The sequence below is a fragment of the Periophthalmus magnuspinnatus genome, chromosome 17 (genome assembly GCF_009829125.3).
Source record: "Periophthalmus magnuspinnatus isolate fPerMag1 chromosome 17, fPerMag1.2.pri, whole genome shotgun sequence".
NCBI lineage: Eukaryota > Metazoa > Chordata > Actinopteri > Gobiiformes > Gobiidae > Periophthalmus > Periophthalmus magnuspinnatus.
This window is the reverse complement of record NC_047142.1, coordinates 12,249,161-12,275,663: the sequence shown is the minus strand read 5'-3', so window position 1 is coordinate 12,275,663 and position 26,503 is coordinate 12,249,161. Positions and strand designations below refer to the sequence as shown.

General features: G+C 37.2%; 1 protein-coding gene across 3 annotated transcripts in view; it reads right to left on the bottom strand.

Annotated features, from left to right (window-relative positions):
* The window catches only part of pde4ca (phosphodiesterase 4C, cAMP-specific a), a 96,959-nt gene that overhangs the window by 42,777 nt on the left and 27,679 nt on the right, over positions 1 to 26,503 (bottom strand). Inside the window, exon 1 of one of the 3 annotated variants that reach the window (XM_033981821.2) lies at positions 2,591 to 3,088. The exons of the other annotated variants lie outside the window; for them this stretch is intronic. Coding sequence (XP_033837712.1) covers positions 2,591 to 2,697 — 107 coding nt within the window. The 5' untranslated portion in view covers positions 2,698 to 3,088. Of the gene's footprint in view, positions 1 to 2,590; positions 3,089 to 26,503 lie in introns of those variants that run through there. 3 annotated transcript variants of the gene reach the window in all.

Sequence of the window (26,503 nt, the reverse complement as noted above, 5' to 3'; positions counted from 1 at the left end):
ATCAGATGTTACAGTTACTCTTACACTTAACTCTTACTTGAGTAGTAGTTTTTACATATATTTGTAGTTCTTGGACCACTACTTTCTACTTATAATTGAGTAATATTATTGTTTCAGCTAACTATGACAAATTTGAAAATAATTGGACTGTTTAAATCTTATAACTGTGATTATACTAAAACACAACCAAAAATGTCAGTACATCCAGTCAGCAGGATAAGAAGATGTATGGTATCAAGTCAACAGAGCTGTACTCAGGCAAATAATCCTGTACTGTGTGGCGGTCTTTACCAGTGGTGGAAGGTAACAAAGTAAAAGTACTGTAATTAAGTAGAATTTTTAGGTATCTGTACTTAAGTACATTTTACAGTGAATACTTTTTACTTTTACTTTATTACATTTAAGAGCAGGTATCTGTACTTTCTACTCCACTACACTGTTTAACTGGACTGAAAAGTAAAACTACTTTTCACATAATTTGAGGAGTTATTTTTACCATGTTCGTGGTAACATCCTGTCTAAAGTTTTCGAGTCCAAGTTTGGCTTTGTGCAAACATAAATAAATACACAAAATTCAGAAGAAAACTTAAGAGATTGATTTGTATTATAATTGTTGACCAAAATCTGTTTCATTTTTGATCAATATCACTACAGTTAACACATTCACACATTAACAACACTTATGTGAAATATGTTTACTTTTTACTCTTAAAGTACATTTTTAAACAGGTACTTAAATACTTTTACTGAAGTTGATTTTTTCTTGTGATACTTTTACTTTTATTTGAGTAACTTTTACCTCTGTATCTTCATCCACTACTGGTCTTTACAAATATTTTGGTCGACTAAGACACCATCAACCATTCAGTTGACGAAATGACTACAGCCGTACAAGTCGATCCAGAAAACTCCAGAAAACTATACATAGGTGAGCCCAAAGTTAGAAAAGACATGAACTTTATCATGTTCATCAATAATCCATCCATATTCAAATGACTGGCCTCTTTTTGACAATAGCCTACACAGTGCACATAGAGTACATGTTGCATTTGTTCTGTAGTGTACTAAACAGTGACTCTGTTCACACTTGCACACATATCACACTCAAAATGGGACAGAAGTGTGACTAAACCCGGAACTAAACCTGAACTAGACCTTGACTAAACCAGGACCAAACCAAATCTGCATCTTACTAAACAACAGTGAAACCAGGACAGAGGTTTTTTTTTTATAATTCAGTGTCAATTTACTATGACAAACAACATGGCCTCTTCAAATAGAATTAACAAAGCCACTTTTCATTTCAAAACTGTGAGCTAGAAAAAACAGTGGCTTAGTTAGTTAAAACCAATGTAATGATGGTGTGAAATTACATAATTACTGAGATAGGGATTACGTCCGTTAATAGGTTAATTTTCAGTTAATACTTTAACCGAAAATTGAGGTCAATATGAGGGGGGAAAACAGTCTATGTTGTTATATCGCTCTACTTCATCACATCAGCTTACATCTCTACATACTGGGACCTATGCACCAAAGGTTATCCAGTCAATACACTATTCTTCACACTTCACTAGGGCTGTAAAAAGCATTGAAAATCAGATACTAATCGATACTAAAACTAGTATCAAAACGAAATTCAGTTCAAGTTTATTCTTGCAGCACAATTTCAGCTGTCCAAAGTGCTTCACATAAAAGTCAACAAAAAACAAATATACAAATAACACGGTTCATAGGAAAAGAACAATAAAACACCAACATATCCTGTTTAGCTAGTATTAAATGCCAGGGAGAAGGCTTTCAGGCTACTCTTAAACTGTGTTAAAGGCTGAGAGGATCTGACAGGCAGAGGGAGACTGTTCCATCGTCTGGGCACAGCCACAGAAAAGGCTCTGTCTTCTCTGGTTGTGAGCCTGGCCCTGAGCACAGCCATCAGGAGCTGGTCAGCTCACCTCAGGGCTCTGAGGGGAGTATAGGGTCCAGTAGCTCTGTCAAATAAAGAGGACCCATAAAGTGCAGACATTTAAACACACTCAATAACATTTTGAATTGCACCTGATAAGAAATAGGAGCCAGTGCAGGTTGCACAGCACAGGCATGATGTGCTCTCATCTCTTAGTTTTTGTAAGCAGACGAGCTGCAGCATTCTGGACATTCTGTAAGTGCTGCAGGGAGCCCTGGTCCAGCGCCACATACAAAGAATTACAATAATCCAGATGCAGCATTACAAATACACAGATTGCGTAAAAATACACTACACACACCACATGGACCACTTTAGAACATACTTGGACGACTAAGGGATTACATAGAAATGGCGGCATGGTAATATAAAAGAATGTACGATTTAATACTGAAAATCACAATCTATTGTCTATTTTAAGTTTATTCTTTAGTATCGAAATGGAGTTTTAAATTTTAATATCGTGACAATGACCAAAATACCAAAACAATTAAACTGATCAGTCTTACAGCAGTCTTACCACCACAGTAATCAAGACAATTTAGACCATGCATGAAGAAGTGAAAGTTGTCATGCAGTAGTGGACAGAACAGACAACACAGAGTAAACTTGAGCCGTTCTAGTTACCGCCGGCGTTTCTGTACGATGTCGATGGGTCTGTTGACTGCACATGGAGACCCCCACTTGTTGCCGCTCCTCTGTCCCATCCCGGCTATACAGTTGGGAACGCTCATCCTTATCCCACGAATGTATCAATTAATTTTACTTTGTTTTTCTTTCTTCTAAACTCTACCTCCTCACCCTCCTCCTCTCCTGCGCTTCCTCCTCAGCTCTGGACCATCTCCGGCCAGTGCGTCCCCAGCACCAGCCCGCTTCCTCTGTGTTCTCGCCGGGTCAGGAGAGCTCATTCCTTCCCCTGGGACAGCTGCGGGTTAGACGCTTCCAAAGACCCAAGCTCCCATTGCGGCGGCAGCGAATAATGTGCTCTCTCTTATTGCATCTGAGTTCCTAGACGGCACGGTGTGTAATCTTATAAATAGCGCTGTCCTTTAGCTGGTGTGTCCGGTAGGCTGCCAGCGCACACGCTCTTCAGCCCTCCTCCTCACAGGGTAAATATAACATGCTGTAGCTGCTTGTGACAAACTTGCAGTGGCCAGAGCGGTTTTGTGTGTGAAGAGAAGCAAGTGCGTCACTATAGGCATGTGATCCGGCAAGTGTCTGTCCCTCTGCTTGTGTTGGTGTGAGGGAGAGAGAGAAAGAGAGAGAAAGAGAGGAGGAGGGGGAGTGTGCGAGGGAGGGGTGGGGTGGTGGAGGGTGGGGGGCCTATTTTACACGAGGAGCAAGAAGTTTGGGAGTGAGCTCAGAGCTGAGAAAAGGAGGCGGGATATTGGAGATTCACAAATGTGCTAGTTGCTTTAACCCCTTCAGGGCTGCAGAGGTGTCTAATGGTTTTCAACATTAAAGTTGTAAAATGTTGTTTCTTTGTTCCTTATACCTATCAAAATGTCTGTTTCCTCAAACAGTCAGCTACTGTAGAGCTTTAGTCAACAAAAACAAAAAAATCTTCATCAATTAAAGACGTGTCCTGCTTATCAGTCAACAGCCCTGATCGACTGTATTGTGGTTCATCTCAGAACTATAGATAATTGTATCAACATGAAACTGTTCCAAAGAGTTTCTTTTGGGTTTTTGGATTTCTCCCATCTAGGTTTGTCAAAAGTATTGAAAATCAGATACTAATCCATTTCAAAAAAGGAGGATCGCAACTAGATACTCATTTAAGCAGGTAGCAATACAAAAAAGTCACATTCACAGCATAGAAATGAACCTTTCCTGAATAGCTTTAGAATAATTTTGACCTGCATGAGAACAGGTATAATATAGAGTAGTATAATGATAATAATAATGATAATAATAATAATAATAATAGTATCGGAATTGAGTTTGAAATTTATGTATCACAACACTACACCCATCCCCAAATATGCACTATAGGGAGTCATTACCAAGACTATAGATCGAGCTCAAATGAAGAGTCTCTGTATGATGCACTGCAGCATTAAAAAGTGAGTCTTGTGAGCTTTAAGCCATCTTAGAATGTTGTTACTTCCTCAAAAACATACTTGGAGTTGTGTTTTGCTTCCTTCACACATGTTATTTGTCTGTCTCCATCTCAAAGCACTTAACTACTGTAAGTTGCATGAGCTATAGAGGTTATGAACTGACATCATTTTATTTGAAAAATGCTCCTCAACATTGCGATTGAGTGGCACTGAGGCAGAAATATGAACAAAGCAACAGACAATGTTTCTTTGCTTTTTTTTCTGCAAAGATTTTCAACTTGATTTTCTTTTACAGTTGTTTTATAGATGTGTTTTGAGCTGTCATTACTCATCATTGATCCTCATACAGCTTTGCCACTCACTAAAAAATTTTCAACGGCTGTGATGTCATCTGCATAAACTCTATTTCTCATACAAAATACTCTTAAGTTGTGTGAGCCTTACCTCTCACAAAAACACATGGCTTTGTTTGATTCTCGTGTGATAATCTCCAGCCTCCTGGTTCACTTCACTGCCCTCTTGTCAAACATTTCCTGTTTAAAGGTTGTGCTGGCTCCTCTGGTTATCCGGGTTGTAGGATTTCATGTCTACTTTGTGTATTTGCCCTGGATGATGTCTATTGATATTTTGCAGTAACATCACACTGAGGTGTTGTATATGTATTTCTATGGTGGAATGTTCAGCTGTTCCTATGGTGACACATTACATACATTAACAAACACTGTCAAAAAAGTTGGAAGATAGTGTAAAAACTCAAGAAAAATACAAAATGGATTTAAAAAGCACATTTTCAGGAGCTTGTGATCAATACTAGCCTTCATGGTTTGTTTAAGCCAGAGGTGCTCAGACTTTTTCAGTATGTGAGCTACTTTTAAAATGATCGTGTCTGAAAGATCTACCACCTAATACAAAATGTTAAACATATATTTATTTGTAAATGTATTATGAATTCTTACATGTACAGTATTATCTCATGACGTTGTACAAGGTACATGAAAATGCACTGTACAACACAATTGAACTTCCTACATGTTCATAATAACTTGAATTATGATTACTGCTCTGACTTGCACTGAATGGAATCAGTGAGGGATGCATAGTTCGGGCAGAAGCTTCTGACAGCCAGCCAGGAGGAAAATTGCATTTTTCATTTGAAAGCGATAACAGAGCTAATCATGTTGATTACGGTTTTGTCTTTTTTTATAGCCATAAAAATCATGTTAAACGAAGTATCAGAATTTACTGCATTTTTTCACACAACTACTTCTATTTTACACATCCATCCATATTTTTTCTTTTACGCATCAAATAAATGACTGGGAAAATCCCCGCAGCCCCGCGCTCTCATTCGTCACCTTCGAGGAACAACAGAGGCAGATTACCGTAATGACGGTAAAATATTTAGATAGCCCCATGTCTCCGCTTTGAGACGCCTTTTGAATTTACATGAGAGCACGACTGGTTGCGGAGTTACGCTGCTGGAAAGTCCACAACCGCACACTATCGGCGACGACAGGATCCGACGCTATAGGGTTAAACTAACTTGCGCTTGTTTATGCGTGTGCAGCGTCCATGATGTGACCTCGGGTCAGGTGTAATCTGACTGGTTGTCCTGTATATTAGTCATGTGACTGGATGGATGACGGGACGTGATCTACCCAAAATGCCTTCGCGATCGACTGGTAGATCGCGATCGACTGGTAGATCGCGATCGACTGGTAGATCGCGATCGACTGGTAGATCGCGATCGACTGGTAGATCGCGATCGACTGGTAGATCGCGATCGACGTAATGAACACCCCTGGTTTAAGTGATTTTCAACAAAAGGTGACAGTGACTAACTGAAAAAGAGTTGGCTAATGCTAGCTAGCTCGTGACTGTAATTTTATGTGTGAAAGACTTGTTTAACAACACAAATCAGCTCACAGTGTTGTAGTTCCAACTAAATCAATTCTTTATGGTCAGACAGTGTTTAAATGTAAAGCCTAACTTCAGACAGTGCAGTGCTTACAGTTAGCTTCACATCCCCAGGTAATGTTGATTACATCAGCTGCAAAGTATCAATAAGCCGTGAGAGGGAGAGAGGACATTCTGTATAAGGGGCGGGGCCTGTGTCTCATCTGCTTACTTTAATACCCCATCATACCACGCTGACATCAATCTTTTTATACAACCATGCTAACTGGGCTAACAGAGCATGTCTTTGTAGGAGTCTATATAAATCCACTGCTAGTGTTGTTACAATACTAAAATTACTGATTCTGATAGCATAGCGATAATAAAAATGCTCTCTATTTAGACAATAGAATGTGATTTTCAGCATTAAATCATAGAACCTTCTTTTATATTCCCATGTCCTCTTATATCCGTGTAATCCCTCAGTCGTCCAGGTAGGTTCCATAGTGGTCCATGGGTGTATACTAGTCTTTATGTCTTATACTTGTTCTGATACAGCTCAAGGTCATTGTAAAGCTACTCAGGAAAGGTTCACCTCTGTCCTGTGAATGTAGCTTTTGTAGTATCAATATCTGCTCAAATGAGTATCTAGATTCTATACCAGTTTTATTATAATGTTTTGAGATAGTGTTTAAAGGGGACAGAAGGGGGATCTCGGATTTCTCACATCTGTTTGGTGTTTTATTGGGCTTCCAACAACGTGATTAGAAAACTTGTCTTGGCCCAGTACAGATATCTTGTATAAGCATCTCCTAAGGTCAAAATAACTCCGGAGTGCTATAAACTCATCATGGTGAATAAATAGGATGCTCGGAATGCATGGAATTGAAAGTGAGGAATAATTTGGGACCACTGCAAATCGTTTAAAATAAACTTGTCCTGTTTTTGACATTTTTAACTCAGACCTATTAAGTAGAATCGACTTTTCAGAGTTTTGAACCATTTTTAGCTGTGTCACCTTCTCATTTACCTTCTCAAAATTGTATTTGGAGTGATTTGTGCATATTTGAGCAACCTTTAAAGGCCATATTGCCAATCAACTCTTGTTTTCATAATTATATAAAAGACACAAGTTCAATATGTCTTCTTTAAGACAGTGAAAATCAGGTACAGTGCCAGGAAAACAAGTTAAGTCCTTATTTTTACATCCAGGAAAATCACTTACTAGCTGCTTACATTAAAGAGTGTTAGCTGCGCAGAGAAGTAAAGTGAGTGCTGGAAGAAAGATGTATAAAGCCTCAGATGACATCAAGAGGTGTGGGTACGTGTTTTGAGCTAAAGGGAGGCATAAATATGGATGATTACTCAAACATTACAACAATGAAATGTGTTTTGGATCAAGAGCTAGCTAGTGAACAGCTAAAGTTGAGTTTATAGAATGCAGTGATGGAAGAAGTAATCGATTTTATTACTACAGTACTACAGAACACTACTAGTATTTGTACTAAAATCTACTTAAGTAGAAGTAATAATGTTTAAAAATGTACTTAAAAAGTTAAAAAAGTAAATGTATTTCACTCAGATTTTGAGATCTAATAAAGCTTAAAATGTAGAGAGACCTGTTGCTGTCCTGTAGTTTACCCAACTCTCGCAATGCATTGTGGTCTATATTGTCTAGTGATCATTGCTGGACACTACTTTTCAAGTGCATTGTGGGACATTTTGAGTGAACGACTTTTTTACAACCTGGTCATTCAGACAGCATTAAAATGGTGTGACCCATAACTAGTGCCATAAAAAGGGAATAGTGTGGACATTTGGACTTTTTATTACAGAAACCATCAGATCTTGATCCTTGTCAAAGCAAAGTTGCAGCACTTTAGAGCCTGTCTTTTAATGAACAACTGAAGTACATTAGTATTCTAATCAGACCCACAACAAGAGACAGCAGCATAATGGAGGAGCAGGCAATGTTTCCCCATCAACATACACTCCAGGAGTATTAACTAAGGATGTACGATTAAATGAAACTATAATTGTGATTTCAATCAAGCCAAATATTGTGATTTGTGATTATAATCTTGGCAATAATAATCTATTTTTATTAACGACCGGATTTATATAGCGAGATACCAAAGACACCCAAAGTGCTTTACAGTGCATTATTCATTCACTCTACACGCAGTAGTGGTAAGCAACTGTAGCCACAGCTGCCCTGGAGCAGACTGACAGAAGCAAGACTGCCAATCTGTACCATCCACCCCTTCGACCGACACACCACATTCATACCAGTCAATGCGGGTGAAGTGTCTTGCCTAAGGACACAATGTCAGCTATTATCACTGGTGCCCCACTGTGGCACCTGATATTCCCAGTGATCTCCCATCCAAGCACTAACCAAGCCTGGCCCTGCTTGGCTTCTGAGATCAGTCAAGATCAGTCAAGCTTTAAACAAGACCTACTGTGCTTGTGTCTGCTATATGGTAATAATCTATGACACCTGTGGATCATTATTGTATTGGATTATTATTGGATCATCATTATTATGTTATAATTAGCACATTTTAAATCGCAATATTCATCTAAAACATCTTAATAATAGAAAAGAGTCCACTGACTTCTGTGAGAAGAGAGTCAGCACCTCCGATGGATAGCTGCAGATTACACTAGTGAGCAGCAGATTTTTTTTCATTTGTACCAAAATGACACTGCCAAATCCTGCATGTATCACAACTAAAAATAATGATAATAATGATAATAACTGAAGAACAATGTAAGTACATCACAGTGGGCATGTGCCGGTGGAGGTGAAAACAGAGATTGGTTGGTTATAAGGCGTTTTGAAAATAACTAATTAAAGATTGCTTAAACATGCACGAGTCACTCCAAAACCTACTTTGTGGAAGTAAATGGTGAGAGAAAACAACTATAACATGGTTAAAACTCTAAAAAGTCAAATTTTCATACTAGGTCTTATTTAACAAACCCCCCTGCATCTTCCTTTTGAGAATACACTGTCAGGGAACAGTGACAGTATAATCACATAAAAACAGATAATATGGCCAAATATAAAAAAACTCTTCGGGTCATGTTGGTAGGTTTTCTGAGACAGCAGGGGAAGACGACAGACGCTTCAAACACCCTGAATATATATATTTAATCATTGCAGGGACTTACAAAGATGATTAATTTATTAAAAAAAATATATATATTAAAAATGTTACTCAGTTCTGCTTTAAAGGGCCCATATTTATCTATTTTTTGAGAGTTGTGTTTTGTTTCATTCACACAACACACAACAAGACACTCTGTTCCTTCATATACTCAATTTCAGCCCTGGAATTGCTTATCTCTACTGAACTAAAGGTAAAAGGTAGCTGTTAAATTGAAAATTACTACTACATGACATCACAAGTTGGACCAGAGCATTTTGAGCTTTGGAGAAGTAGAGAGACTAATTATAAAAGATTACTCAAACATGTGTGAATGAAACAAAACACAACTGCAGGTATGTTTTTGATGAGGAAGCAACAGTCTAACGGTCAACTTAAAGCTCTCAAGAGTCAAATTTGCGCAATAATAAATATAAGCTTACCAGTTTCACCAGTAAATACATTTGACATGAGCTCTCCAGTGGCTGCGAGAGAGAAGGAGTAACAGATACACTTATAAAGTCAGCACGTGGCTCCCATTCACAAAAGATTTCCAAAACATTCCCATACATGGACTTGGATTTCACCACATTGGGTGATTTGACTGGGCCTAATTAAACTACTAAATCAATCAGAGGTGTGGGCTCACTGCTTTGGAATCACAACTGTGAGATAAAACAGAGGAAGTTATACATTATAGATAAGTATGTATTTGACATGAAGCAATTTAAATGTGTGGAGCAAGAGTTCAGTGCAGTGATATATAGTGCTGTTAATCCTGGTCTAGTCCAATTTTGATGTGGCGTGTGGGCAAATGTGTATACATCCTTAGACCTGGTTAAGTTCTGTTTAAGGTTCACTTAAGACCTGATTGAGTTCTGTTTTAGTCCTGCTTTAGTCCAAGCTTAGACCTGGTTAAATCCTATTTTAGTCCCAGTTTAGACCTTTTTAACTCCTCTTTTGGTTCAAGTTAAGACCTGGTTAAATTTTGTTTAAGTCTCAGTTAAGACCTGGTTGAGTCCTGTTTTAGTCCCAGTTAAGTCCTGGTTAAATCCAATTTTGGTCCCAGTTTAGAGCTGGTTAAGTCCCGTTTAGTCCCAGTTTAGAACTTTTTAAGACCCGTGTTAGTCCACGTTTAGACCTAGTTAAGTCCGCTTTTTCTCCCAGTTTAGACCTAATTAAGTTCTGTTTTTGTCCCAGTTTAGACCTGGTTAAGTCCTGTTTACTCCAAAGTACTTTCCTGTATAATGCAATATACAGCATGGCTCTGCGTATGGTCATTGGGGAAACACCGTTTAAGGACATGTGAGCTTAAACACAGGCTTAAACACAGCTATATGAAAGAGCTCTATATGTGTTCCCGTTTCCTGCCGTCGTCTGGCCCCAGTCCAACCAAAACAATGTCTCTCCGCCTTCACATGACAACTGAGGGCTGTATCTAACGCCACATCTCAGCCACACTGTTCACATCTGCTAGAGAGAGCCCACAAGGCAAACATATGCAACATTTAACTGACAACTCCCCACTGATCTTATACAACATACAGACATAGGCATATGTTAGCAGTAGTACCGCAGCAAACTCTAAAAAGGACACATTTTTTCACACTTTTTCTTTGATCACTGGTTTACACTCTTGGCATTTCTTGACCCTGAGACACAGCTGTGAAGTGAAAACCATTTCAGGAGATTTCATCATGAAGCTCATTGAGAGAAGGTCAAAGGTTTACAGGGCTGTAGACAACGCAAAGGCCGGCTACTTTGAGGATTAGCATCTAAAATATAAAAAAAATCTTTAGTTGAGTTATTCAACTTTTTTTCCCTTTGCTACATAATTCCATATCTCTTGCTTCATATATGTGATGTCTTCTGTATATTCATTTCCAGTTAAATGTTTGGACACACTTTCTCATTAATTTTGTTTCTTTATTTTTACTACTTTCTACATTTTTATACAGACTGAAGACATGCAATATATGAAGCAAGATATATGGAATTATGTAGAAAAGAAAGTCTTCTGTATGTATATAAAATGTAGAAAGTAGTAAAAATAAAGAAAAAAAATGCATTGAATGAGAGGGTGTGTCCAAACGTTTGATTGGTCGTGTATACTAAAAGAAATTTGTTTTTGATTTAAAATAATTCTATAATGATTAACGTTGCACCCCCATTCTACAGTATTGTCGTGTACATTCACTGGGTCCTGGGCCTATCAGACGTTGTTTGCAGAACAGACTTTAGCCTGCTCACATGTGTAGCACTAGACTTCACAGTTGCACCCATGTTTCTAACCCCGGAGGTCACACTTCCTGGGCTCTAGTGCAGAGTGCAGGTTGGTCGGCTGTTTGTCCAGAGCAGGAGCAGCTTCAAGTGCAGCCACCTGTTGTACCAGTGGAGGGCGCTGTGTGTGAAGCTCTATGTAGCTCCACTGTGTGTTTTTGTTTCACTTTTCATTTAATATTTAAGGTGTGAGTTTTTTATGTTGTGAGACTGTTGCCTGACATGTGCACTATCACAGACATAGACATGTTTTGAGCCTGGATTTAAACAGGCCGTTAAGAGTGAGCTAGGCTTTCAACACTCAGTAATGCAGTGACACATAATTTGTTTTATTTCATTGTTTAATGTTTTGCATATTTTTATACTGTTGATTTAATTGGAAAGCACTTTGGTCACCTTGAGTGTTCCACTTTAGTCTTGTTAAGTCCTGTTTTAGTCCCAGTTTAGACCTGGTTAAGTCCTGTTTAGTTTAGGTTTAGACCTGGTTAAGTCCTGTTTATTCCAAAGTATTTTCCAAAGTACTTTCCAAATACTTTCCTATATCATAGTCGTTTGAGGTGCTATGATATTGGATCTCTTAGGATGTATTTGCGATTTAGATTTTAAAATCATTCAATATTCATATTTCAAACACATCCAGGAGAGTTAACATTAGCCGTTCAGCCTGTGTGGAGTTATCCCATTTCTGACATGACTGAGTCAAGAGGTGGCTGGTCCTGGACCTTGTCTCCAGTGCACCTGCGTCATAGTGGACGAGGTTAGGACCATGTGAGACAGACCAGACGAGCTCCTGCTCTGGACCAGGCCCTGTCTTTGAAATGAATGGATCCAAAAGATTCAGATCCCATAAAAGAGCTGAAAGTCCCATTACTATTGGACGGGTCCTGTTGCTGAGCTCATGCTTTGGACCGACGCTGCATTCCTGTGTAACGAGCTGGTGAAGTCAGCGCAGTGTGAGTGACCAATCGCCCCCAAAAGCTGACTCCAATTCAACTGCTCCATCAAAAGAGCAGCAGGACAAAAGTGATCAGGGAGGGCTCAGTGCACACATAATGAGCAATTAACTTTAGCTAAAACAATCCACCAGGAACAGAGTGTCAATGTACTACACACGCTAATGATGTTTGAGGTATCAGTGAACACACTAGGACTAGAACAAACTGTACAACAGCACTTTGACTAAGGCCATGGCCTCACGGCTCAATACAAAAGAATAGTGGTTACATAAGGTGTGTCACATAATGTAACACAGCGGGAGGAGATCAATTGTCTCTTTTACTGATAAAGTGCACGCTGACTGACCAGCCAATCCAAACACTTAAGATGATCATTTCAAAAGGAAAATATAAAAGGGCCGCAACTTGAATGGATGAAATTAGCAAAGATTCAAATTTTTAAGTGCCATAATTTCCTACACAAACAACATTATATCCTGTGTTATTTTATGCATAAAAACTGCTAACCCTGTTGTTTAAATCTGTACAAAGATGTTCTGAAATGTCCCTGTGTGTCAGATGCCCTCCGTGTGTCTCCATGGGGGCTTTATTGAGCAGTAGTTGTAAAAAATACTACTCAAGCAAGGGTAACTTGAAGAGTAACTGTCAGAACGTAACATCTAATTTGTGATTTGACAATAATGTAATTTGACTGACAAAATATTAAATAATACAGAAAAACTGGTATTTTCAAAGGACAGACACAAAAATGAGACAAAATAAATCATAACTGAAGGAGCGGCGCAAGAAACACAAATGTTCAAATCATTTCATATTGTCAACATAAAGCTTTTATCACAGTGGGAAGAGGAACCACAACTTTTACTCAAGTAAGAATACTGTTACTTCAATAAAAATATGACTCAAATAGGGGTACATGTATACTGCCAAAGAAGTACAATTTCTTTAAAAAGTTACTCAAGTAAATCTAACTGAGTACTACCCACTTCTATAGTATAGTAACAGTATACTGTAGCAATCCCAATAAAACAGTAAATGTAAAAAGTATCAGTAGTACTATTAAAACTTATAGCTTTTACTGAATTAAGTTAACCTATTATTTATAAGTTAGTCATTTTACTTAAACAATCTTTCAAGTGGGACTGCTATTTTTAGTTCACAGCCAGTCCTCTGTCTGAGCATAGCATGGGATGTTTTGCCCTCTAGTGGTGATAACAAGCACTCACACCCATTTCTGCAGATCAGAACAGAGGCATAGTCAAAACATATGTAAGGTTTTATCAAGTCAATGAAATACTGTCAAATAAACCCACAACCTCAACTTTAATTTTAGTCTAATCTGACATAACTTTTATACTGAGGTCTGAGAAAAACATTCTGGATTGTGTGGCGCATTTAAACCAAAAGTCCAATCATACACACTACCAGTCAAAAGTTCAAACACAACTTCTTCTTCTTCAATCATTTTGTTCTTTTTGTTTATTTTGTTTATTGCTTTCTACATTTATATACATATGGAAGACATCAAATATATGACGCAAGATATATGGAATTATGTAGCAAAGGAAAAAAAAAAAGTGAAAGCAAACACTCAACTAATTACTTTTTACATTTTAGATTCAAATCCTCAAAGCTGCCACTTTTTGCTTTGTCTACAGTGCTGCAAACCTTTAACCTTCTCTCAATGAGCTGCATGATGAAGTCTCCTGAACTTTTGACTGGTTGTGTATTATTTTGTGTGTGTACGTAAAAAAGCGATTATTTCCTGGCATCATGTGGTGATACAGATTGTGTGTTTGGTTTGGGCTCGTGTCAGTCTGCCCCGGCGTGGTCGATTGGTGATTGGGGAAATCAGTCATGCTGAAAATATGGAGTACAGCAGTGACGCCCGAAGCGGTCGCACAGCCCCTATCGACCCACCAGACAGGCGGCTGGGGGGATGGGGTGGGGGGGTGGGGGGGGTGTAGGGGGGGTAGGAGGGACAGAGAGGGGGGAAGGAGGCTATATCTGGACCTCTGACACTTACACTTTCTGCCCTTTTGGGTTTACTGGCCTCACTTGACATTCTCTGTTTTTATTTAGTCCAGAGGAGGTAGAGAAGCCAAAAATTATAAAGTAATGTTACTTCAAAATAATATTACTCAAATATTACTCAAGAGAGAGTAATTTAAAGAGTAACTATGACATCAGAGTTATAATTTTAATTTAGCGTTATTTAAAGGACAAAACATGAATAAATAAAGGACAAAATCGGCTATTTTCAAAGGACAGACACAAAAGACTATTTACACATCAGACAAGCTTCAGCCTTTTTTTACATTATGGTTTAGGAAATAATAATGGAATCTGCTGCCTGTGCTTGTGTTGAATATAATTAAATTTAGGGAAAATAGTTGTCCCTTTACCCCTCAGGCTTCTCTTTGAAAAAGTCTCACTTAGGACCCTAAGGACATGTTCACTTACAAAAACAGCAGTAAAATCATCATCATCATTTTTCATACATTTTTGGACTAAATCCAAAGATCTATCCCTGCTCTAATCAAAAATATCAAATTTATACATTTCATCAGGTTTTAACCCCTTAACCCCTCGTTTGAATTTCAGTTTTAGTGTAGAAATTGTCTCTATGATTTAGATATTTTCCATAAGACTTCGGTTTTATGGAAAATATCTAAAGGGAATAAAGGGGAACATTTTTATATGTCCTGTGAAGTTTCAACAATGTTTGCAAAAAATTTGAAGTTTGTGGCACTTGTGGCATTTTTATATATATTTTTTTAAATAGGGCCTTCTGAAAATGTTATTTATTTCTAAATCTTTTACTAACAATGAAAAATAAACAGATTTCCATTGGGCGTATGACAGTGGTGTCTTGAATACAAGAGAATAAACATTACTCAAACATGCATGAATCACTCCAAATACAACTTGGAGAGGGTAAATGACAAGGAAAACAACTATAACATAGTTAAAAGTCAATTTTGCAGAATAGATCTGCTTTAACATTAGAGAGAAAACTGAAATACAAACTGATAAACTAATACAAAAATCCCATATCAAATCGCGTTTGTAGAGGTGCAGTACAGGGATAGCAGTTTATTTTTGAACAGAAGATTACCGGTAGATGCACTTTGAAGTGGAAATTGTTTAACTACAACAACTGCAGCCAATGCTATCTCCTAATTGTGCGATGTAAACAACCATCATTATTTCCAACATGGGGAAAAAAGTCCCACAAATTAAAAAATGCAATTAACCTTAACGAGGGATTACTAATATACTAATGCTGTAGTTATAAAAGGATCAAGCCCACTATTATAACAAACCAAGGAAAACATGGCAGCTATATAAAGTTATATAATATATAAAAACCTATGGTACATGACCAGTTAAAGGTTTGGACACACTTTTTCATTTCTGTTTATTCTTCATTTTCATGATTATTTACATTGTAGATTCTCACTGAAGGCATCAAAACTATGAATGACAAAAATGAAATGTGAAACGAAAATACATTTTAAAGTGTATACTTTTAACTTTTACTTCACTGCATTTGAGAGCAGGTATCTGTACTTTCTACTTTACAACATTTTTTATCTGGACTGAAAAGTAAAAGTATTTTTATTATAGTTTGAGACCTGCTGGGGGGTTTAATTTGGCATTTGTAGTTTGAGCAAACAAAAATATACAAATAAAAACAGTTAGGACAAAAAAATATGCATCAGTTCAGTTTCTGTTGAACAATCTTCAGCACAAATGTTAATCAAAATCACTGCAATTGAAGCTTCATTAGATTGCAAAATCTATTCAAAATACTTTTAGTTTTTACTCTCAAAATACATTTTTAAATAGGTACTTTAACTTTACTTTTACTTGAGTATTTTTTGCTACAGTATCTGTACTCTTACTTAAGTACTGAGTACAGAACTGAGTACTTCTTCCACCACTGGCACTTTTGTCATTTCTTAACCCTGAGACTTCATCTAAAATATAAAAAAAATATTTTAAGTTACTTCACTTTTTTTTTTACTACATAATTCCAAATATCTTACATTGTATATATAATGTCTTCTGTATGTATATAAAATGTAGGAAGTAGTAAACAAAGAAAAAAAATGAGGATGAGAGGGTGTGTCTAAACTTTGACTGGTGGTGTATAGTGACCACATGATTGTAGCTTGCAGAGACGTAGCACACAGGCTATACTAGTGTTGTCTTTGTTTAATACATGCAAAACTGAACCAATTTGCTTGCTTCCAAACATTCACTTTATTTAGTCTGAAATCTGACTTAAGCTTTAGATGCAAACCACTATTATCACAGACTCACATGTCTTTGTTAAGTAAGACTTAATGATTTGGGAAAAATATTAAAAGGAAAAATACAAAAATATGAAAAGAAAGGCAAGAATCGCAATTCAGAATATGTTGTGGAGGAAATTGTGATACTTCAAAAATTCTAGCCTGTGATTTGCTAATTGCATCCATTCAAATGGTGATTTCAATTAATTGCACTGCTCTTTTCTTAAAGGAGACCTTATGCTAAATCAACTTTTAGTTGTTTCCTTCTCATTTACCCTCTGAAGCTGTATTTGGAGTGATTCGCGCATGTTTAAGCAATCTTTAATTACTTCTTTTCAAGATGTCATTTTGCCGATCAATCCGTTTTCACCGCCACCGTTACACGCCCACTGCTCTGTATTTACTTCATTCTCCAATTTTATTTTCTTAATTAGTGATATGTTCAGAATTATTTTGGTACAAATGTAAAAATTCGGCATCTCGCTAGTGTGATCGGCAGTTATCCATTGGAGGTGCTGACACTGATGACATTTACAGCAACGTCAGTTCCCATTGAACACTGCAGTTTTGCAAAGTGGAATTAGTGGACTTGTTTCTTTAAATAAGTTGTTTTAGATGAATATTGTGGTTTAAAATGTGCAAATTATAACATAATGATACATGGGTGTCATAGATTATAACTAAAGAGCAGACACAAGCACATTAGGTTTGATTTAAGCAATCAATTATCCACGTTATTTTTTTGGTCGGTAAATATAACACCAGAACTATTACATGGTACACAGTCAGATTCTAAAGCAGCAGCGACTGTGGGAGCCGACCTGACCCAAATGTTTTAGCCAATCGATCCGTAAATCTTTATTTGTGTCACACTTTTCAAACACATGGGATGCAGTCTGTACACAAAGTAGTGTTGACACAATATTAAAATTTCAAACTCGATTTCGATACTAAGGAAGTAGCAGGATATTCAATACCAATTCCAATACCACAGTGATAATAAAAATTTAAAAAAACAACACACTTTCTTTTGACAATAGAATGTGATTTTCAGTAGTAAAAATGGTAGTAATTAAATGGTAGTACTTTCTTTTTATACTACCATGTGACCTAATATCTGTGTAATCCCTCAGTCGTCCAGGTATGTTCCATAGTGGTCCATGGGTGTACACTAGTCTATGTGTCTTAAACTTGTTCTGATGCAGCTCAAGATCATTGTGAATATGACTTTTTTTTTTAGAACCGACACCTGCTCAGGTGAGTATCTTTTGACACCCCTCACACAGAGCCGCACTGTTAGTAACTAGGGAGGTCAATGTTTAGACATTTTCAGAGTTTGTCAAAAAGCCTATAAGACAAGCAGGAGTATAGTGTTGCACTGGTGTTGTGGTGAGCCTCATTATCTCAGCACAGAGCCGCTGTACCCACCCCTCCCCTCTTGCTCTCACTTTGTCTCATTATCTACACTGTGCAGTCACATCCACAGCTGTCTCTGTCCAACTGTCTCAACTGTCCACAAACGTCTCTCCACTCACAAAGACTCTGAGCTTGGTTTTAACACAATCTGACCATAAAGAACTGACCTAGTTGAAACTACAACAGGTGAAATGATTTGCGCAGTTGAACAAGTATCTCACACATAAAATTATGTCACTCTCAGATTTTTGTTGAAAATCAAACTCCTGAACGGGACCATGAACGCTCATATTGATCACAGGCTCCTGAAAATGTGCTGTTTTATATTTTTTGTTGTGTTTCTAATGCTAAAAACGTATTTGGCAGTATTTGCCAATGTACGCACCATGGGAACTACTGAACATTCCACTATAGACATACATGCAGAATACCCCCAGGGTGATGTCACACTTATAGGCTATTCTTACCATAATAAATATTTATTGGTTCCATCAGTTTTGTTTGATATTGGAGTATTTCACTGTAGCCTTAGCATCAAACTGGGGTAGACTTTTAAACAAAATGAAAAAAATGTTATATATTTCAAAAGGTAGCTTTGTATTGGCTTTAAAAGGTAATTAAGGCTGTCACACCTTTACACCTTGTGATGTCATATGGTAATACAGGAAGTGCTCCACTGTGTTTTAAAACTCCATGCATTTCTACTGAACTAAAAAGAGCGGTTCACTTGAAAACTACCACTTCATGACATCACAAGGTGGAACAGAGCATTTTGAGTTTTGGAGATGTAGACAGACTAATAATAAAGGATTACTCAAACATGTGTGAATGAAACAAGACACAACTGCAGGTATGTTTTTTGATGAGGTAACAACATTCTAAAAGTTCACAAGATTACATTTTCCGCAATAAAGGACCTTCAAATTACACCGATTACTCTGCATTAGAAAATATAAAAAGTAAATTCTATGAAGTTTTGGAAAAAGCTAAAAAATAAATTTCAAAGTGAGAAAAGTGTTCACAACCTTACCCTAAGTTACAACCACCGATGGAAAGTGTTTTTAAAGGCAAATACGGTGTAGACTGAGCAGGAGGAAGTGCTGAATGGTGTCTTGGTACTGTAATGCTCATTCTGACTGTGACTGTAGCAGCATAGACACACGCCTTTGTTACACACACACACACAGGTCTCTTTTATAACCTCTGAGTTCATCTGTTAGTGTTACTGGATGTCTTTGTATTTAGCAGGGAGAGACAATGAAGATATTATGTCCCATGTATTCGGAACGGTAGATCTGTCAAGAATTATATGTCATTAGTCAAGTTTATTTATAAAGCACATTTTAAAACAACCTCAGCTGCCCAGTGTTGCACAAAAAATCAATATAAACAGTGTTGGGCAGTAATTGAATATATACTGAAAATACGTATTCTGAATACTAAATTTGAGTAACTATATTCTTGTACAGTTACATTTTCACTTCATGGCACTTACTTTTTTACTTTTTCATGCAATTGTGGCTTTGAACTCCACAGGATTAGTGAGATGAAAAATACCCACAGCCCTTGCAGTGCGTGTATTTTGATTTTTCATCTCTACATCTAGATATAAATGAATGCACAGACAGACAGAGCAACAAAAACAAAATTGTTTGAAATTCTATGTCACTTTTTTTTTACATTGTAATTTAAGTGCAACTTGATGTAAAAAATATTCAGAATATTCAGAACACAGTACGTTACAAAATACATTTTAATTCAGTATTCAGTATTCTGTAATTAAATACATTTTCAAAGTATTCTTCTCATCGCTGAATATAAACTGCAATCTTAGTGCAAAACAAATGTTCCACTCAGCTTGTGTTAAAAACCAGTGCATATAAATTTTCCAAGAAAAGTCTGTTGCAGCAACTGAACAACTGCAACTTTACAATTATTATTTGTGCCACAATATAATCAGGAAAAAATGAATCATAACTGTTTATATTCTTTCATAAAATTTTGGGCTACTCTACATTACATTACATAACATACATAAACATTCATAGACACAAAATTCTCTCTCTGCCCGTTGCTACAACTCAATCACTTGTCTAGTCACTGCTGCCCGGAGTTGTGTCAAATCAAACTTTCCTTCACAGACAAATGAATGAAGACAGTCCCCTACCAGTCCCCACCTAACTAGATGTTTACCAGATGCACTGTTAGCTCAAATGCCACTTTTACATGCTAATTATAATCTAAAATAAGACCTAAAAAGGTTTACACATGCAACAAGTACAATAAGCGAGGCTCTAATCTCATGTAAATATGGTGATGGGTTAGTACTGGCTGACACCCTCTGGATAATTCATAATTTACGCATAATTTTGGAGTGCTAATGCTAACGACTATAAGAAAAAATACAAGGGACTGGCTCCGGTGTTCAAAAATCTTCCCAAACTACTGATGATCACATTAACATCGGACACCGCCTCTGCTAATTATAGGTCTGTACTTTTCTACCTACTTCTGCTGACAACACTGACGTTGTTCTCCGGTCTAATCTTTTCAAGTACATAAGAATTGACTGGTCGTTCATCTTTAATAAATGCCTCATTGTGTCTTTTAAGTGCTATAAGAGTAGCCCAGCCTGTGATCCCGTGTGTCCTGGTGTATGTGCGAGGGGGGAGCAGTCTGTACACATCAGGTAAAGAGAATGGGGCCGTTGTGCGTGCGGTTCTGTATTAAAGGTTGCGCTCTGAAATCTGTAGCTTTGATCTCCTCATATGATCCGCAAAGGCTCGCGGCTGAAGGGGTTGAGAGCGAAACAGGGAAGCACATGTCTTCTGCCCCGAGTTCACACGATTTCAATACACCTAGAACCACAAAACCAGACTGTACGGTGAGTTATATGTAAATAGATGTAAATGAACCACGCCAATCACAGCACCATAATAAAATCAATGCATGTCCACGACCAGTCATAAGTCTGGACACACCCTCTCATTCAATGTGTTTTCCTTTATTTTTACTTTCTACATTTTATATACATACAGAAGACATCAAATATATGAAACAAGATATATGGAATTATGTGGAAAAAACGGTAAATAACTTCTACATTTTTTTCCAATTTTATATTCAAATCCTCAAAGCAGCCATCCTTTGCTTTGTCGAAAAAAAATTTGTAGGGTTTTTTTTTGTTGCTACATAATTACATATATCTTGTTTCATATATTTGATGTCTGTATGTATGTTAAAAAAAAAAGCATTGAATGAGAGGTTAGGTCCAAACTTTTGACTGGTAAGTGTATATAGGTGGGTGATATCGACATGTCTGACATTTTGTAGCTTTCCACCATGTTATAACACTCCTTCATCGAAAACATCCCTGAAGAAGTTTCCGACGTCATCCATACATGTTTGAGTAATCTAGTGATCTCTCCCGGACCCTATTCGAACCCTCCTTAAGTTTAGCAGAGCCCTCCAAAAACCTTCCATCTGATCTGATGTTTGCTTGTATTAATGTTTTATCCAGTATCCAATATCCAGCTCTGAGTCTTCCCTCCCTTCCCTCTCTGCGCTAATGTACTTCCCCTTCAAAGCACAATCACAACACAATCAGCGTGCATCCCCCTAGTGAAACTACTGCACATCACAGGTTTGCCAAGCTGCTGTGTAGTTTTGTATCCTCCTTTTGTATATTTGTGGAAAATTGTCGTGTGGGAACATGGATGACGTGGACTCGTGGGCTGAGCATTGGAAAGAATCACACTGCTAACTGTAAGGACGGCTCAAATAGGCCCCGGGAGAGATCGCTAGATTACTCAAACATGCATGGGTGACATCTGAAACCTCTACAGACATGTTTTTGGTGAGGGAACAACGTTAAACATGGTATAAAATCTCCAAAGAGTTGAATTTGCATAAGACCTGATCACAAAGCTGATCAGTTGTAACTTAAATTATGTTCTAATGATACAAATACTATTTTTTAACTCTTCACTGGTGGGTTTTTTTTTTTTTTTTTTTTTTTTTTGTCTTGGCAGATCTGTAAGTATCAGTATTGGCATCTGAAAGCTTATAAGAGGAGATGACCCTCAGACTGCTCCTACTAGATAACTCCTCAAAGGTCCTAAAAGGTCCTAATTTGTGACGTCATTTAAAATTCTTTGATTCAGATTTGACCCTGCAAACTTGAGATGACGCAAATACAAATATTCTCCAAAGTGACCCTTGGTGCTGATCCCTGCCGTCCATCTGTGTCCAAACATGCCTGAGTGAGGAGGTTTGGTCCATATAAGCACATGAGTATGTATTGAATGTCTGTTTTAGCGGGTAGTGTTACATAAGCGGTGTCCTGGAGGGATCTCATGACAGCTGTAGTAGATTTTCTTGCTGAGCTCGGCCGTATCGCGTTGCAGCCACACTGAAGCCAATTAAGAGGAGTGACGTACAGTTACTCTTCACGTATTAATGTTTGATTGAGTACTCAGTTACATGTAGTTAAGTCACTTTTTAAGAAATTATATTGTTCAGAGGACTTTTTAGCAGTATATGTTTACTCCTACTTGAGTAATTTGAAGTAGAGCTGTTACAAGCATCAAAAATCACATACTAATCCATACTAAAAGTAGCATCAAAACTAGATATTCATTTGAGCAGGTAGGGATACTAAAAAAGTCACATTCACAGGACAGAGGTGAACCTTTCTTGAATAGTTTTTGAATGACCTTGAACTCTATCAGAACTAGTATAAGACACATAGACTAGTATACACCCATGGACCACTATGGAACCTACCTGGACGACTGAGGGTGTACACAGATATAAGGCCACATGGGAATATAAAAGAAAGTACTATGATTTAATGTTGAAAATCACATTCTGTTGTCTAAATAAAGAAAGAAGACGGTATTGAGTATCAATCTGTTTCCTTAGTATCAAAGTCAAGTTTGAAATGTTAGTATTGTGACAACACTATTTTGAAGTAACGTTACTCTTACTTGTATACAATTTTTGGCTACTACCCACCCTTGCTGATTGCAGTTTATTTGCTCTTCAAAGGGGGTGAGAGACAGAGGTGTGATTAGATGTGTTCAAACTGCAGGGCTGCGAGGCATGTTTCCACCAGCGCAGTCAAGCGTCTGTTATGAAAGAGGTAGAGCCACATGACTGGTCATATTGTGCCCAATCTCAAGAGAGTCTGTCTGCAGACCTGCACCCGGACGACCCTACCCTGCAGACCTCCATCAGGATGCACCTCCACTTTTCCATTTGTTTACTCTGTATATGCAATTTGATTACACGTTTTAACTGTGGTGGATTAGCTTGCTAGTAAACGTCCCATATTACACAAAATGGACTCTTAAAAGCTTTTTGCCATGTGTTGTTACTTCCTCAAAAACATACTGGAGTTGTGTTTTATTCACATGTTTGAGTATTTCTTTATTATTAGTATGTCACCTCCAAAGCTCAAAATGCTGAGTTCCACCTTGTGATGTCATGAAGTGTCAGTTTTCAAATTAACAGCTACCTTTTACTTTTAGTTCAGTAGAGATTGGAAATGTCAGGGCTTACATTATCCAAATGATTCTAATGAAGGTGTATAGAGTTTAAAAACACATTGGAGCACTTCCTGTATTACTGCATGACATCACAAGGTGGAACAGAGGGTGCAGGGTTTGTGTGTTAAACATGTGTGAATGAAACAAAACACAACTCCAGGTATATTTGTGATAAGGAAACAACATGATAACGTACATTAAAAAATAGCGTAATATGAGCCCTTTAAATGTGAAAAAAGTTTAAAACTCATTAGATTTTTTGCAATTATATTAGCACTTCAAAGATTGTACATTTAAGTTTGTGTTGTTTCTGCTCTTCTCTGCTTGCATAGGGAAATTAGTTTAAAACATAGCAAGTATTTAACTGTGAACATGTAACCTACAAAGGGGTAAATGCAAATATATTTTATGTAGTCTGACCGTGAATGTGTCCAGTGTCTGGTTAAGATTAGGCACAAATCTGTAATGGTTAAGGTTAGGGAAAAGGGTTTGGCCTTGTCTTCAGTGTAAAACAATGTTAACTTGTGTAATGTTACGTTGAAAGAAAGCAGTCGGGAAATCACAGACTTTGGCATGGCTGCTGTTTGTTTACTTTAGGGACATGTGGATGGAGGTGAGTCATGTGAGGTCCTCTGGGTGCAGGTCTACAGCCAGATTCTTCTCCCCAAGCTTGCCTGTTGGCCGCTGCTCTCACGCCAGGACTAGTGTTGTCACGATACGAAACTTTCAAGCTTGATTTTGATACTAAGGAATGGACTCGATACTCAATACCGATCTTTATTTAGACAATATAATGGCTTTTTCATTATTAAATCACACTACTTTTTATATTCCCATGTGTCCTTATATCTGTGTAATCCCTCAGTCGTCCAGGTAGGTTTCATAGTGGTCCATAGGTGTACACTAGTCTATGTGTCTTATACTTGTTCTGATACAGCTCAAGATCATTCTAAATCTATTCAGGAAAGATTCATTTCTGTCCTGTGAATGTGACTTTTTTAGTATCGATACCAGCTCACACGAGTATCCAGTTTCAATACTATTTCTAGTACTGATTCTTATCTGCTTTTCGATCAAGACGATTTCATGATTATCACCCTTGTTAGTTAGAGACGCTACCGTTTGGATTTCAATTTGAATGGAACTAATTTGTCTTTGGAGAAGGAGGAGGAGATCTTTTTGAAATAAGGCTCACAACAAGTCGTCCTTTCTATCCATCTACAGACAAGCACAGGCCTTTCAGAAAGTTCATCCCAGGACCAATAGGCTACGCTCATGTGTAAAAGTAACTTAAAGAGTAACTGTTGGGACGTAACATCTGATTTATCTATCTATCTCTTTATTTATTATTTGAAGTTAACACCGTTTGAAGGACAAAACATGAAATAATGCTCAAAAGATAGTATTTTCAAAGGATAGACACAAACACAAGACAAACCAAATCATATCGGAAAGAGCGCTGCAAGAAGCACAAATGTTCAGATCATTTCATATTGTCGACATAAAGCTTTTGTTACTTGTAGACTTACTCCGAGTGAGAAGAGGAACCAAAACTTTTATTTAAGGTAGAGTATGATTACTTCAACAAAAACATTACTCAAGTAGGAGTAAAAGTATGCTGCTACAAAAAGTACAATTTCTTCAAAAACTTTCTGAAGTAAATGTGACTGAGTACCACCCACCTCAAGTACTTAGGTAGGGCAACAATGTTAAACTGCACACTACACCTTAAAAACCTGTGGTGTGTGTCTAAACAAATGACGACAAGCTGCGAACTACAGAATACATATCTCTGGCTTGCCTTGTAGTAAAATCAGTAAAAAATCTAAAGAAGCATATTTCACACCAATTTGGAGCGAGACATAATTATGAATCACATTTATTAAAATACAAAATATGGTTATCCAAAGTATCGAAAATCAGATATTAAACTAGATACTCATTTGAGCAGGTATTGATACTAAAACAGTCACATTCACAGGACAGAAATGAACCTTTTCTGTATAGCTTTAGAATGATCTTGGGCTGTTTCAGAACAAGCATACAACCGTGAAGACTAGTATACGCCCAGTGAACCACCATGAACCTACCTGGACGACTGAGGGATTACACAGATATAAGGACACATGGTAATATAAAAGATTTAATGTTGAAAATCACATTCTATTAAGTAAATAAAGAGTGTTGTTCTTTATCATCATGGTATCAGAATCAGTGTCTTTTCCTTATTATTGAAATAGAGTTTAAGTGTAAGAGTTTTAGTATCGTGACAACACTATGACAAAGAGGTTATTTAGGGTTTAGAAGTTCCCGGTTTAAGTTAAAACCAGACATTTAGCACATTAATGTTTTCAGAACTGACTGATCTGATGAATCATTTGGCAACGAAATCCAAATAAATAGTTTTTTATGATGACACAAAATTACCGCAAAACATGAGTCAATTGAAAAAGAAAGTAGGAAAGTAAGTCGTAAGAAAAAGAGCACATTTTAAAACCCTTATTATGAAAAGATTGGACTGTTCAGTGTCCTGTGTTATAGGAAATGTACACATTCAGCCATACTTTGGTGTCACTATGTCCATGACCAGGAGATATGGTATAAAGAATTTAAAGGTGTTTAAAATGGTTAGAACAACACATTCTACCTGTACCTTTCTAAAGCATCATTACAAAATTTATTTCACTCAAAAATACTTTGAGTATTTTTTAGCAGAGGTGGTACTTAGTCACATTCACTTGAGTAACCTTTTAAAGAGATTCCACTTTACAGCAGCATACTTTAACTCTTATTTGTGATTTTTAAATTGAAGTAACAGCACTCTTACTTGAGAAAAAGTTTTAGTTAATCTCCCCACTATACGTAAGTCTATAAATGACAAATGCTTTAGACTTACTTACAGTGGGGAGATTAAAAGCTTTAATGAT